Below are 13980 nucleotides of genomic sequence, written 5' to 3'. Positions count from 1 at the left end.
GTATGAAATGTGCATTTGCAAGTCAGGTTTGGCATTGCTGTGGACTCATTTGCGAGCGCCCATCTCTGATCACCCAGCCTTCGCGGCGTGGGTGAGGAGCCTGATGTCTCTTCTTCTCTAACTTGCTGTTTGTGAAACCTGCCTCTGCAGAGGACAAGCTTATTTATGCTTCCTTATCAGATCCTGAAACCAGATCGAGATTTGTGCAACCTCAACAACACCGGAATTCTTAGTTCTTTCACATTGCACCATATATTGTTTTTTCCTGTAGTTTATGTCTCGTTTGTGATAAGGAAAATTTTTTCAGTGTGCACAAAGTAGCTGGAAAGCTCAGCGCTTTGTGCTGCGCAGGTCTGATGCGAGACGTCAGTATGCAGCCGCACAAATGAGAAACCGGTGGCGCTTTAGAACTCGATCTGTTTTCTGTTATTTTTAATGCTTTTGCATTTTAAAAATGTCATCCATATAAGAATATTTGAAACTACTTACATATAAAAGAAAATAAGAGAAAATGAAAAAAGCCTGCCTTCCTTGTAGATGTGCCAAACAGGTTTGGCAGGCGTTCCCTCTGCATTGATCAAGCGTTGCTCAGCCAGCCGAACTCTTGTAGCATTTTCTACCTGCGCAGAAACTTTCTCGCCAAGCGTTTCTGCAACCAGAAGGCACCACTTGGGTTATTTTTCTTGTTCAGAGCATTTTGGGTGATGACTGTAGTGTATTGTGGATATCAAGATTTGACACTTGCCATTCAGAAGCTTGAAAGTCCTGTAGAAGATAAACTGCAAAAATTGTTTTGGCTTAAGGAAAATAGAAGTGGCTGTGCTGGGTCCAGTTGGAGTCCATCTGTCTCCATTTTCTGCGCCATGGTATCTGATAACAGATGCCCAGGAAAGAGTATAAGAATAGGCTGAAGATTTAGGGACATTTCCTTGATATGCTTTCCCATTCTCCAGCAAGATACAGTTAAGGGAGTTGCTGTCTGCATTTAATAGTCCTCAATGGCTTTTTGTTCTGTGGATCTGCGTGGTTGCCCTTTGAGTCCTTGTGCCCTTCACACTCACAATGGTCTGAGGCAAAACATTCCTCACTGTATGGTTTCTGGGCTTGGTGGACTTTTGGGGAATATTTCAGCTGCCTTGTCATGACCCTGTGGGAGTTTCTTGGAAGGAAAAGCGGGAGGATATCTTAGGGCTGCTCATTAGGTTCACAAGTAACTCAACAGAAACTTCTCCTGTGTGGCACGGAGGTCCTCTCGTGTCTGTGCATTTCCACATAAGACTTTTCTGCCACAGCAGAAAGATCCGCTGACTGAACTAGCACAGTCTTTCCACCATCGTTCAGCTCAAAACTGGATCAAAAAAGACAACCAAAAAAAAAAATTAAAATCAAAACTACCTTGAAATCAAATCCACTTTGTCACAACTGTGTAACAGCTTTTGACATTCCACGAAAACTAAACCTGAGACACAGCAATAGCTTTGGCAAGTGTTTTTTCCCCTCTCATCCTTTTCCTAGTTTTCCTGGTGTATAAATTACCATCAGTTTGTTACCTGTATTGGTGAAATTATCAGCATCAAAAGATCAAATGTAGAATGTTTGTTTCAAGTGCAGCCAAGCAGTTACCTGCTGCCGTGATGCTCGTATCGGGGGCCTCTACCAGGCAATCCTCGGGCTGGTCTTACCAGGGCTGGCTTGGAGGGGCTCAGACCTTCTACAAGTTTGCAGACCAAAATCATCCAATATGTGTTGGTCCTCAGAGTTGCAACAAGTGTGGCTTGAATGTTTTAAACGATTGCTTTTAAGGGAAGCATGGGCAATAAATTTAAACTAGACCCATGCTTAATTTTTTATTGATGATTCCAGTTCAGCAAAAGTGATGACATTAGAGCTAAAGAAATAGGGTGATGGGTACTCCCAGAAACAAGTTATGCAGGAATTAGAGTAAAATATTTGAATAAAAAGCTAGCAGAAACATTTAAATAGGTTGTGGAGCCTGACATTGTTCTTTGTTACTTTGTGTGTATATGTCTATCTATAAGTATTCTGTACTGGTATTCTAGAGCTTTAAAATGGAAGGGAAAACTTCTGAAGAAGCTGAAATAGATCTTACCCGTGTCTAATTTTGGAAAAAAAAAAAAAAAAAAAAAAAAAAAAAGAACTTAAAGGATTTTAGAAATGTTTAGAAACATTGGCATTATGACAGCAAGTATCTCTGTCATAATGTCATATGATTAACTAGATCAGAAACATACTGGGATGTTCTGATCAGTTATGTTAATGCGTCTTTTAAAAAGTATAAAGCCAATGCTCTATAAAATAGATACTTGAAAAACAGTTTTCGTTTTCCTCAGGCTAGTGAGATTAGAGTTTCGTAATCTGTTTGACCAGCTGCAGAGGACATTCTTTTTCATTTTTTCTTTTTAAGCAAATGAGCTTCATCTCAACATGATTAAAAAAAAAAAAATCAAGCTTCAAAAATGCTCCGTTTTCACACATACTTTTAAATAGGAACGATTGCATTATCATGTCTTATTGCAAATGTAATTGGGTTGGAGGTCATTAAAGACTTTGAATAAAGAATTTCTAAGTTTCCAAATGTTTCTCTGCCCCTGTCAAGAATCGTCCAGCTTTTGGCTTACAGACATAATTTTAGAAGGTATTGCTGTGCTGCTCTCACATCTTAGATGTATTGAGTGTGCAGGAGCTGTTGAGTCAAGTTCGCTCTTGTTAGTTCAAAAAGCAGTGGTTTGCCTTGCAAGTTAATATTGTTGATTAAGGTTGCTTTGAAAGGTATAAGGACATTATTAGATTTCTTCTTGTGTGTGTATGTGTAAGAGAATGTGTGCTATTTTATGTAATGAGGAGAATTCCAGCAATATTGGACTGTCTGCTCGTTCATTGCACAAAATAGTTTTTCTTTTCTTGCTACTGGGCATCAGATTAGCCTATTGATTAGAAATATCTGAGCCCGTCATGTTGTTTTTTTTAAAGAGCACAGCAAAATAAGATGCTTTGTAAAGCCTGTTAGAAATGTTTATACTTCCAGGTCTTCATGCATCTGTGACGAGGAATGCATTTTAAGGAGACGTTTGTAGAGCACCAGAGGTCTACTGGAACCTCTAGTCCATCTCCAGGTGTAAAGTTTCCGAACACCCACTTAAAGTGGCAGTTTGGTGATAAACTTAGTTGGGAATGAAGCCCCCGGCAGTGAGAAGATTGCCTTGTTCAGCAAGTGATTGATAAATAGGCTTTATCATGAGTCAGGCGTTCTCTAAATCAGAGCAGGAAATTCTGCTCGAACCCTGATGCCAGTTTTTGCAGAGCTGTTGGTAAGAATACAGCAAGCAGCAAAACCAGATGTTTTACCAGTTAATGTGTGTTCACAATAGCAGTTTTTCACTAGGGCAACATATCCATTGATGTGACATTTTAGGCGTTCTTATGACATAGTGTCAAAAATTCAAGCAGTTGTCTGAAAACGTTGAAGCTGACATCAGGTCTTCAGAGGAAACCTGCTCCGAGAATGGCAGACTCCTTGCCGTTCCCTTTGATTGCCAAGTGTTTAATAAAAAGCAAATTAGGAAATGAAAATTGTCTCGTGGATCAATCAGACGCAGCACGTACGCCTGCTCAGTGTTATCTGTCAGACATTAACCTGATTGGGAATGTTGTATTTTGTATATTAGTCTCAAAATTAGACTGAAAGGTTGACTTAAAAAATACCTGATGTATTTTGTGTGTGCTCTGAGGCTGATAACAAGCTCTGCAGTTCAAGTTTTAATAACTAGGGGGTGGCTAAGAAACTTCAAAAGGTTCGTGATAAATGTTTTTGACAATGCGTCAGCTGAACATTAGGCAGAATCTTGGTAAATCCTCTCTCATAAGTGGTTTAAAATGGAGTTTTGAACTTTTCTTTCGTAAGTGTGTGCTTAAGATGTCATGGTATCTTTGGGTTTAAAAGATTCAGTTTATCTGGTGTGTGTGAACCATTGGTGTTTCTGTCTACACCTCTGAGAGTGAAAGGGGGAAAAAGTTCAGCAGTTTTCTCTTTTTGGCAACCTCTGCCCCTGCTCTTGACTGTGAAACTCATGGAGACTGGAAAAAGGGAAAAGCCAGTTTTAAAGCATACTAACAAAATACTCCGGGTGAGTATTATAGGGACTCTTCTGAGCTGACAAGCTTTCCAAATGACTTCATCACAGCAACCCTGAAGTGCCCTGGTAATAGAGAAAGCAATGCCTGCACATGGCAACTGCCTGTTGGCTTTTGTGGTTCGTTGAGAAAAGCAGATGAAAGCAAGTTTATTGCTGCTCTTTGAACCTTGCCGCCCTCCCCCTCTCCTGTCACCTGAGCCACTGAAAACAAAGCAAAAACAATTCCTTCCTTGGCTCCCCCTGAAAAAAATGCTTAACTTTACAATTTATACCGCTGTTTTCTTTGAATTTTTATCTTTGCAGGACTTGCTCTGCCTTATGACATCCTTTGTGTTTCAAAAGAACCGAGTTTATAGTGCTGTGAAGCCCTGACTCAGCAGAGTGCTTAGACCCTTGCCTAATTTTAAGCCTATGAGTATCTCTGCTGGTGCTATAAAGGTGTTTTAGGGATATATGGCTGAAGACTTTGCAGAAAAATGGCCCTAAAACTTCGCTTCTCTCGGTTAGATGTTTACAGAAAATGCTGAAAACACATCAATATTTTATAGGAACGAAGCAGGAAAAAATATGCATGTTGACAATCCTAACAGTGCTCAGGGAATCTCCAGAAGACACCAATCCAGATGAAGTGTGACGTGAGAGTGTTAAGGGAGTGCTCAGGGACTAATGCTGGTGATCCACCCGGGAGCCAAAGTATATAATATACTGCCAGTCAGTCTCTTGCCTAGGAGTTGTGAAAAATAAAAAATAGTGTAGCGTTAGAGCCTACCACGCTGGAAAAACCTTTGCATATATGTTTCTTTTATGTTAAGTGACCTACTTTAAAAAGTTTTCACTACTACCAGAGAGACTTGATTTTGTTCCTAGAGTCAAATTATTCTCTTCCTTCCTGAACCCTTTTCTTTCTTCCCCAAGTCCCTCAAGGGAAGAAGTTGTTACATTTCTCAATGGCATCTCCTACTGGCAGATCCCAGAAGCAATATAAGCTGGTGCAAAAGGAGCCGCTTGACTTGAGTGGGCAAAGCCCACAGCTCAAGTGGTTTTGCAAGATGTCCACTCCCATTTTGAAATGTCAGCAAAGTGGGCCACATTTCTCAAATGTGCCCAGTATATGGGGGTTCACGTTATTCCAAGTGGGAGTTGATGAATTCTGTGCCTTTGGAAGTTGCCCCCTTTTATCTGATCCCTGACCAAAGAAACCTTTTTTTTTTTTTTTTTTCATAAGAATAGTAGAACATGGGCAACCAGCTCTTTTAGGGACACATTTAAGAAGGTATTACCATTTGCATTTTCATTCCATGTTGTAATTCATGTTCACTCTTCATGAAGTAGTGTTTAGTGGTTTAAATTATATATTAGGCATGAAGATTCCCAAATTTGCCATTCTCTCATTGCATAGTAGGACACAGTACAGATTGGTCTTTGCAGGACTTCTCTTTTCCCCCTCCCACACGTAGTTTTTAGCAGCTTCACCCAGGTAATGAAGTTGAACTGATGGTAAAAGGTGAGGAAGTCAGTGGAAGGAAAGTGTGAGAGAGATGTAAAATATCGCTAAAGTTTTAATTTCTGTTCCTGAAGACCAATAAGGCATAAATTTTCTGTACAGTCATAACAGTAATTGTGATGTTACCTAGAGGATGGAAGAATAATTTGTGTTATTAAACACCATAACTATTTTCAGTATAAAAAAATAGAGATATTTTCTCTTCTTTTGCAGTAAAGTTGGCCCTTGTATGTAGGTTGTGGAAAAATTTGTTTGCAAAAACAAAGCTATTGTTTTAACAAAAACCACAGAAATTTTGCCTTTCATATTGAATCAGTAGCATAACGAGTAGTGGAGCAATAGTTCAACATCAAAGGAGACTTCTTGGATATATAGTGTGTTGCAACAACAGCAAAAATTTCCCACCAGAAAGGAATTTTGCCATATGTGAACAGCAAACATATGTATTAGGTTAAAACCATAAGATTTCCTTTGCTTTACACCAAAACCAAGAGAGAACTTAAATGTAGAGGTTTTCAAACAGTCGTGTGCTGGAATGCAGCACAGAGAGTGAGCAGTGTCCAAGGTTCGGAGCAGCATTAGTGGGCAAAAGCTCTGTGAAAACCCAAAAAGCATTGAGGATGCTCCAACAATTTGGCTCAAACGTCAGTATTTCACTTTTTAAAAATACATTTATTTTGCTCTGACTCACGGCGTTACGTCAGTGATCTTCATAGATACATTTTCACTATTTATTTATAGTAGTAATAAACCCAGACAAATTTACGTATCTCCGTAAAATATTTTAGCAAAAATAATGACTACTTTAAAAAATTCTAATATTAATTTTGATGGGATACTCGGCCTGCTTTCTTTGAATAAGAGTTGCATTTGACTCTGTAAATTGTCAGACTACCTGGTATAAAGGAGAAGTTTTTGCCCAGGCAGCACATACTTGCAGCTTCACGGAGAGATAAAGGTTCTCAGGAATGAGTGTTTCTATGACGAGGTTTTAAAGCATCTCCGTATGTATTTCTGGAACAAAATTTGCTTTAATTTCTCTTAACATTCACATGGATTTTCCTTATTGTTCCAGAGCTAGATTTTCTTCTCATGAACGGGGAGAGAAAACACATCAATGGATGTAATTTAAATTTAGAAGGCACTTAAAGAGGGGCCTGTATTCAGAATTATTGTTGGCACATGTTTTGAGGATGTAGAGTGGAAGCCTTCTTCTGTGGCCATTAGTAAGGAGATAATTAAAACTACAGTAGGTAATTAAGGTAGCTTTTATTACTGCATCTTTCATTAACTAATTATATTAATTTGGTAACGTTTGAAAAGTTCTTTGAGGATGAAAAGTTCTAACTTTTACTACCTTGAGTTGTAGTATTCTGCACTGGTCATAAATATCGAGATCTTTTCTTGATACAGACGCACGTCCATGTGTGCAGAGTTACTGGTACAGGCAATAAGTTACATGTATGTATCAAAAAAAGACTCTGCCATTACCTGGCATCATCTGATCATGATGAGCAGTGATTTTCCTGCAGACACTTTTTGTTTCAAAGTGAAAATACTTCAGGGTTTTAACATTTTCTAGAAGATTTTCCTTTCCTTGTAAGTGTCACTTATTCAGCCCTCAGTACTAGAAAGATAAATCATCATGATCTCAGACTTGCCACTGATGTGATGGGAGCAGGAATCAAGCCCTGTCTACTCTCAGGAACACACTAAAAGTAGAAAAATTTTTCGGGTTGAAGAAGCAAAACATCACAGCTTTGTAAATACAGTATCTTAACAGTAATAATCAATACCGAGTAATTAAAAATAATACTGATTTCTGTTTATGTAATTCTTCCAGAACTGATTTTTTTTCAGGGAATCCAACACTTCTTTTTAAAAGTATCCTATAGTTAAAGGATAATCAAATCAGTTTTCATATATTAAAGACTAAATCTTTCATATATTCCTATTTCATACTTGGTCTTGTGATTCTTAGAACTTTTTCTCTTACCAGCTTTTAGTTGATTTCGATTAAGCCCTGTAACTAATGCCAAAAATTTATTCCTGCCTTGAAAAGTGATTTTGTAATGCTGGCATCATACCTTTTTGTCTCTCTGTGGCTCCTTGTCAAAACTATATGCTTTACAAGTTGGTTTTTTTTTTTAAAAAAAGCCCTATTTTGCAGCCTCAGCCTGGCACCCAGAAGTCAGGCTGAATTCCTCCGGTCTCGTGCACCGTCCCAACATCTCTGCAAGCCGCACAGGCCAAGCTCTGCACTAACTCCCCATGGGCTACTCTGTCTTCAAAGTGCTCCAAGTTACCATGAGCACAGTTGGGTTTGAAATAAACTTCATTAAACGTTTTGCTGGTGATAATCAAGCCACAATAGAATAATAGAAAAAAAAGTACCTACCCAGAAGTGCAGTTGAGATGTTCCTTTCTCCTTTCGTATCAGCCAGTACCCGAACATTTCATGTATCATGGTGACAGTGATGGACTTTTCCAGCAGCCCCACTTGAGGTCCCAAAATCTGACCGTAATATTTCAGTGGCGTAGTCTCAAAGCCATGACTTTTCCTTCCATCCTTCTCGTGTCTCTCAATGTTGTATGCGACCAAAACATTTACAATATGATTTTATTTTAGGATCCTTTCCATTTTTATAAATAAATGAAATGAATGTTCCTTTTATATGGCTGTAATTCACCCACATTGTTGCAATAGAGCTTATTATCTCATTTACATTTTTAAGTGCTTTTCAAAGTGTAGGATATCTGGACTGGAAAGCAAAACATTCCATGTCTTTGTTCTCAGGCCAACACAAAGCACTTCCAAGGTCAGGTATGGTGTAGACTTTCAACAGCAAACATGTTTACATGGCATTTGAAAGCCGGTTTAACTGAAAAAAAAAAACCCACAACCCTGTCTTTATAACAGTGATGTAAGTCAACTTAGCAAAGCTGAGGGACGGGAATTAATTCTGTACCTGGAAAAATTTAACTAAATAAGTTAGGCTTTGTTTTCCATTCAGGGAAAAAAGCTTCTGACACTTAAAAATTGGCCTGTTTTTTTATGGGTTTTTGTCCCTTTTTCTTCATCTCAACACTTATTAAACATAAGCTCTGTTACTCTTTGGACAAAATCTGACACTTTGAAACTGCAAAGTAAAACCTGCATTTCTAAACAAAACGAAACCAAACCCATTGTTTAATTTTACAAAAGAGATGTTCTATGATGTACCTGCAGTAAGTTGTCTGCTGTTTTTAAGAGTGTTCTATGTGACCAAAGCTTCCGTGTCAGATACAGAAAAAGATTTGAGGGTACTGGGGAGCTTCAGAAACAGCCATCAGCATTCAGGCTCTGGCCACTGCATGTGAAGCTTTTTGACAATAGAGAGAATTTTCAGTGTGATCTTCAAAAGGGCACATTATTCATGACATCCATCATGATTCCTCCTACAAAATTAAAATCATGGGCAACAAAGTTGCTTACTTCTAATTACTATTTTCAGAGCTAATCGTATGCAGGAATCTACAGCAACCATGAGATTTTGATGTTACTTTTTTTTTTTTTTTTTTTTTGGCATGGCTTTGATCAAACACTGATCTTTTGGTTTTGCTTTCTTGTCCTTTGTGCTGATAGAAAAGCTGAACTACCCAAATGAACACTGAACTCCTCATGGCACATCCTTTATACACAAAACTAGGTTCTACGAAGCGACTGGTAGGAGGACTGGTAGTCCACACAGCAATAGTCCAAAAATAGTCCAGTTAGAGGTATTTATGATTGATCAGAGGACTGCCATCCCAATACAAAACATACTAACAGGCAGATATGATGTGATTGGAAAAGTCTGTAAACTCATACAGTATATTTTGTTTTGAATAATTGATGAATGGATAATTATAAGACTTGATAGTTTGCTACACTCACATGCTATAGTAAAAATACCTTATTTCTAGATTGTACTTGTTTAAGACATTGTCTGCTCTCATAATGAAACAAAATATGTGGGCTCCATGCTGGCAAATGGTATCTAGAGTAGATGGACCGAACAAAGACTGTGTGTTATCTGAATTTCCCAAATTAAATCACTTTAAGATGCATTGCAAACCCTCAGATCTAAAGGAACCTCTCATTTTATGCTCTGCAAAGTATGTTTGTCTGACATAAATAAGAGAAGTAAAAATGGAGAAAGTAAGGAAGGAAACAGCAGTGCACTAATTCTCTCTTTTGCCACCATGTAGTTGCTGCCTTTACCAGGAACAATTTGAGATCTTTTTTTTGTGTTAGGTACTTGCAGATTTTTGTGGTGGAGCGTGACATAAATCTGTTCTCTGAGGCAAATATGTACATATATATACACGTAAGTTTGTACGTATATATGCTATCTCTTGACCATCTTCAAAGTTCTGTGAAAAAGTGGAATTTACACTGATGCGTAACGAGGTTTCCTCCCTCCTTGTATTTCACCATGTCAAGCTACTTGAACTGTATGAGCTGTGGAAACAGCAGGAGAAGACGGATCATACTTTGTCATTTATCCAAAACATGCTCTGTGAATGTGCCTGAGAGTCACCCTGTACTGGTTATGTCTGGAGACTTTGGAGTTATGGCAGGACTTTGTCAAATTCATTGGGTCTTCAGTGATCTTTCTGATACACAGAACAGTGCTGCTCCTTATTACATTTCTGCACTGCTTGACCTGGACATTTTAGTTTTTAAAGCAAAGTATGCTTGTTTGTATTTTACCTTACAAAACCAGATGTACAAAAAGAAAACAAAAAGCCTACAATTCACACATATATTTTGGTATATTAATGCAAATTCCTGGTACTGCAAGACTTGTTGAGTGTTGAAGACCGGTTATATATTCAAAGCCTGGATATCAACATTTCTCAGAAGCAGTGATAGCATAAAAGTCCCTGGGCAGATTTGAAGTTCATGCTTGGGTCTGGTTAAATTTTTTGGCATCAGAACATGTAATAGTCTTATAGCTGAAGACTTTAAAGTTAATGCCTGGCATCACTTCAAAACAACGTGCAAGATCTATCATAAGTAGTCCTCTTATCTTATCTCAATAGCAATTTTATCCTGTAAATGATTTGAAAGTACAGTATTTCAGTGCTGTGGAAAAGACCAAGGGTTTTTTTCTGTTAAATCTTTGTACCACAAGTGCTTTTAACGATCCTGGTTTGTGTATGGGCATTCTACTTGGAGGAAGCAAACATTAGCTGTATCTCATGTTCTGCAAAGCGCACTAAGAGTCCATGGACTTGTTAGTCTCTCCTTTCCAAGGCACTCTGCAGAAGGTCTCCATGCAGCTCAACTTTTTAAAAAGCAGCCCTGGAGGAACCTTCGATGTCATTTATAGCATATCTCCAGCACCAGTCCCTTCCCAGGTCCAGTCCTGACTCTGCACCGCGCTTTTCAGCTGATGGGTAGCAATGCCCTGACTTCCTGGCATACAAAAGATAACTCAAAATATTCCCTTTCTGCCGCCAGGGCCGCCTCTGTGTTGATGTCAATCTAACATCCACATTGTGCACTTTGCTTCAAGTCAGCACTTGCAGTTAACAATGCCTTCATTCAAGGTGACAGCATAACTAAGCTTTTAGTATATGTGTAAGTAAATGTTAAGTGTGTATTCAAACATTCAACAATGACTAGGAAACTTTAAAAAAAAAAATATCTTTGAAACGGTATTGTTTGTTTGGCGTGTATCTGTTAGAAATAACATAGACTATCAGTTCCTTGGAGCATGACTGTGCTTTTGTTAAGCATATAACAAAAAGATCAAGGCTCTGAGAGACTGCCGTAATAAAAATAAATATATAAGAAGAACAATAATGACAAAATAAATTTGTCAATGCACTTTATGAGCTTGGTTCAGAAGTGATTGTTTCTGAACTAAATAAAGACTGGATAGTTGTGGTAAAGTGACACGATTCCTTTTATTTATTGCCATTTATACTTCATTTGTAGATCACATGCTAGACTTTACTACGGGGCGGGAGGGGAGCCCCTCGTCTCGGCGAGCATCCCGTTTCAATAATATGGAATACATTTTCATTGCAAATTCCAGACACAGTTTTTCCAGAGAGAGGATTGTTCTTCTGGCTTAAAGGGAAAGTTATTGGTACACTGCAGAAGTGTTCCTAGGAAGCACAGGTTGTACAAATATGATGATAACAGAAATCTGAGACATCTGCAAATGCGAATGCAAATGCAATTGTTGCAATTGCAAAGTTTCCATTTCCCTTTCAATCTTTGAGGATATTTATTACATTTTTAGTATGAATACTTGTGGCCTATACTAAGATAGAACTGCTAAGCTTTAACTACTCCTGTTCAATCAGTGGTCCTACCTGTGCAGAATACCTTTGCTCAGTAAGGGTGGCCAAACTGGGTCTGTTGTGTCTTTGCAACTATCACCTACAGCTGGAAGCAACTGTAGCTGAAGAGCTGTACTGATACTGCACTGTTTTCTTAATCAGCTCGTTGAACGACATTACCTATGAGTTTTTCTGCCATCCCATGTTTCTCATGCATGTTTTGCACCCTTTGGTATTGTTTCAGATCTTACAAGATGAAGTGGAAAGTTACTGCAATCAGGCATGGGCTGCAGAGAAGAGGCTGCAACGCAGGGAGCTGGAGACTCAAGAACAGGTACTGGGTGCTGTCCCTCCAGTCCTCTTCCCTTGAGCAAGGAGGTTCAATGTTTAAAAATAATATCTTGCTTCAAAGCAAAAGCACGTATTTTCCTGCAAAATTTTCAGCTAGCTTTTCTGGTTTTTGGTAATAAAAGGGAATTAAACTGTCTGAACCCTACAGGCAAATACTTATCTCATGCTCTCTATTTCAAGTTGGTATTTCAACTATTCTAGTTGTTAAATGATGCATTTATTTTGAACTGACTATGCTGTTTTAATAGAGGTTTCTGAGACTATTCTAACCTGTTGTTTAATGGTTTGTATGAAGAGAATTGTAATTGGACAATAACTGAGCTAAAAATAATCTCTAATCCTGATTTTACGCATTCATTGTCCTAGCATGTTGTCTGTAAACAGTTCCATATGATTAATAGTGCAAAAATTATTCTGGACACTTTCGGTGAAATCAGAGATTTAGTGTGCTTGAAGCCAAATGGTGTATGTAGTTTACAGACTAGTATTGAAACGGGAAGTCAATGATCTGCATTCAAACCAGATTAACACGAAGCGTTGAGGGAAATATACAGGTGGTGGATATCTGGGTCACATACAATTCTACAGATTTCTGATACAAATCAGTTTTTGCAGCGTTTGAGAACTTTTTTTGATGCTGAGTAAACAGTATCTGTAACATATATCCTATATAAAACATTCCTAAATCTATGCCTGCAGGAACAGTCCGTTGGGGTGGTTGTAGAAGAGTAATAATTAATTTCAAATATTTTTCCCCCAGTGGTTGGCATCCTACTTGTGCACGGGAACCCTCATTCACCCTTGGTGTTTATGTTCATGTATTTCCCCTCAGGAGAGTCGATGATGAGCTGTCCTGCTCTCTTCCCCCTCTGCCTCCCAAATCTAGATGTTGAGCCAGGTTCACCCTCAGCTGCAATGCAGCAGCGTCGGAGGAATTTGGTGTAATGAGTGAGCTGGCCTGCAAGCATTGCATTTGGCTTCAATGAGTCTCCTGGAAAAAAAGAAGGAAAATTAGCTATTTGGTGCATGGTTGTCCCTTCCAAGGAACAGCACTGGCTTGCACGCTGTGTCAGTCCTCTTCCAAATATCTTATTTTTGTTATTTTTTCTTTAATCTTTGCCATGGCCATTTTGCATTTTTTCCAACCCATCTCAAAAAATGACTTGTGAAATACAGAGGTAGAAGGCTAGACGTGCACTTTCACAGCACGGTCCCCCCTTTCTGCCTTCAGGATTTTCTCTTGCATGAGCACCTGGTCCAAACCAACCAACAGCACTATCCTGCCCACACTAAATGAATGAAGGACGAGCTCAGCTGGTAATGTCCCGTTCCCCAGTACAAATGGAACAGAAATGGTATTTAAATGATACTGCACCATCCAGCTTAGAGCTTTTCCTTCAAGGAAAAGCTATGTTAGCAGACTGATGGTAACACTTCTGTCTGAGTTCATCAACAGTCTTGTCTCTGCCATTCATCTGTGGGGACTTTCTGAAGAAGCTGGAGCCAGTGAAGATGTTTTTGTTTAGGTGGCTTTGGTCTATTCTGCAGACAAACATTCTGAAAGTTGTTAGTTTTTCTCTGTGACTGGTTAATCCGTTAGTTATGCTTATCTCTCCAGAAGAAAAATGCAAAAATTACAGCTCTAACATATTT

The 13980-nt window shown here is 38.7% G+C and overlaps 1 protein-coding gene across 1 annotated transcript in view; it reads left to right on the top strand.

The window, feature by feature from the left end:
* Positions 1-13980, top strand: part of CEP112 (centrosomal protein 112) — a 167190-nt gene that overhangs the window by 139500 nt on the left and 13710 nt on the right. The window contains exon 24 of the mRNA XM_086624318.1: positions 12221-12310. Coding sequence (XP_086480444.1) covers positions 12221-12310 — 90 coding nt within the window. The remainder of the gene's footprint in view (positions 1-12220; positions 12311-13980) is intronic.

This window comes from Tauraco erythrolophus, chromosome 20, assembly GCF_009769465.1.
Source record: "Tauraco erythrolophus isolate bTauEry1 chromosome 20, bTauEry1.pri, whole genome shotgun sequence".
Lineage (NCBI taxonomy): Eukaryota > Metazoa > Chordata > Aves > Musophagiformes > Musophagidae > Tauraco > Tauraco erythrolophus.
Note: the sequence above shows the minus strand (reverse complement) of the source record. Positions and strands in the feature narration are given on the sequence as shown.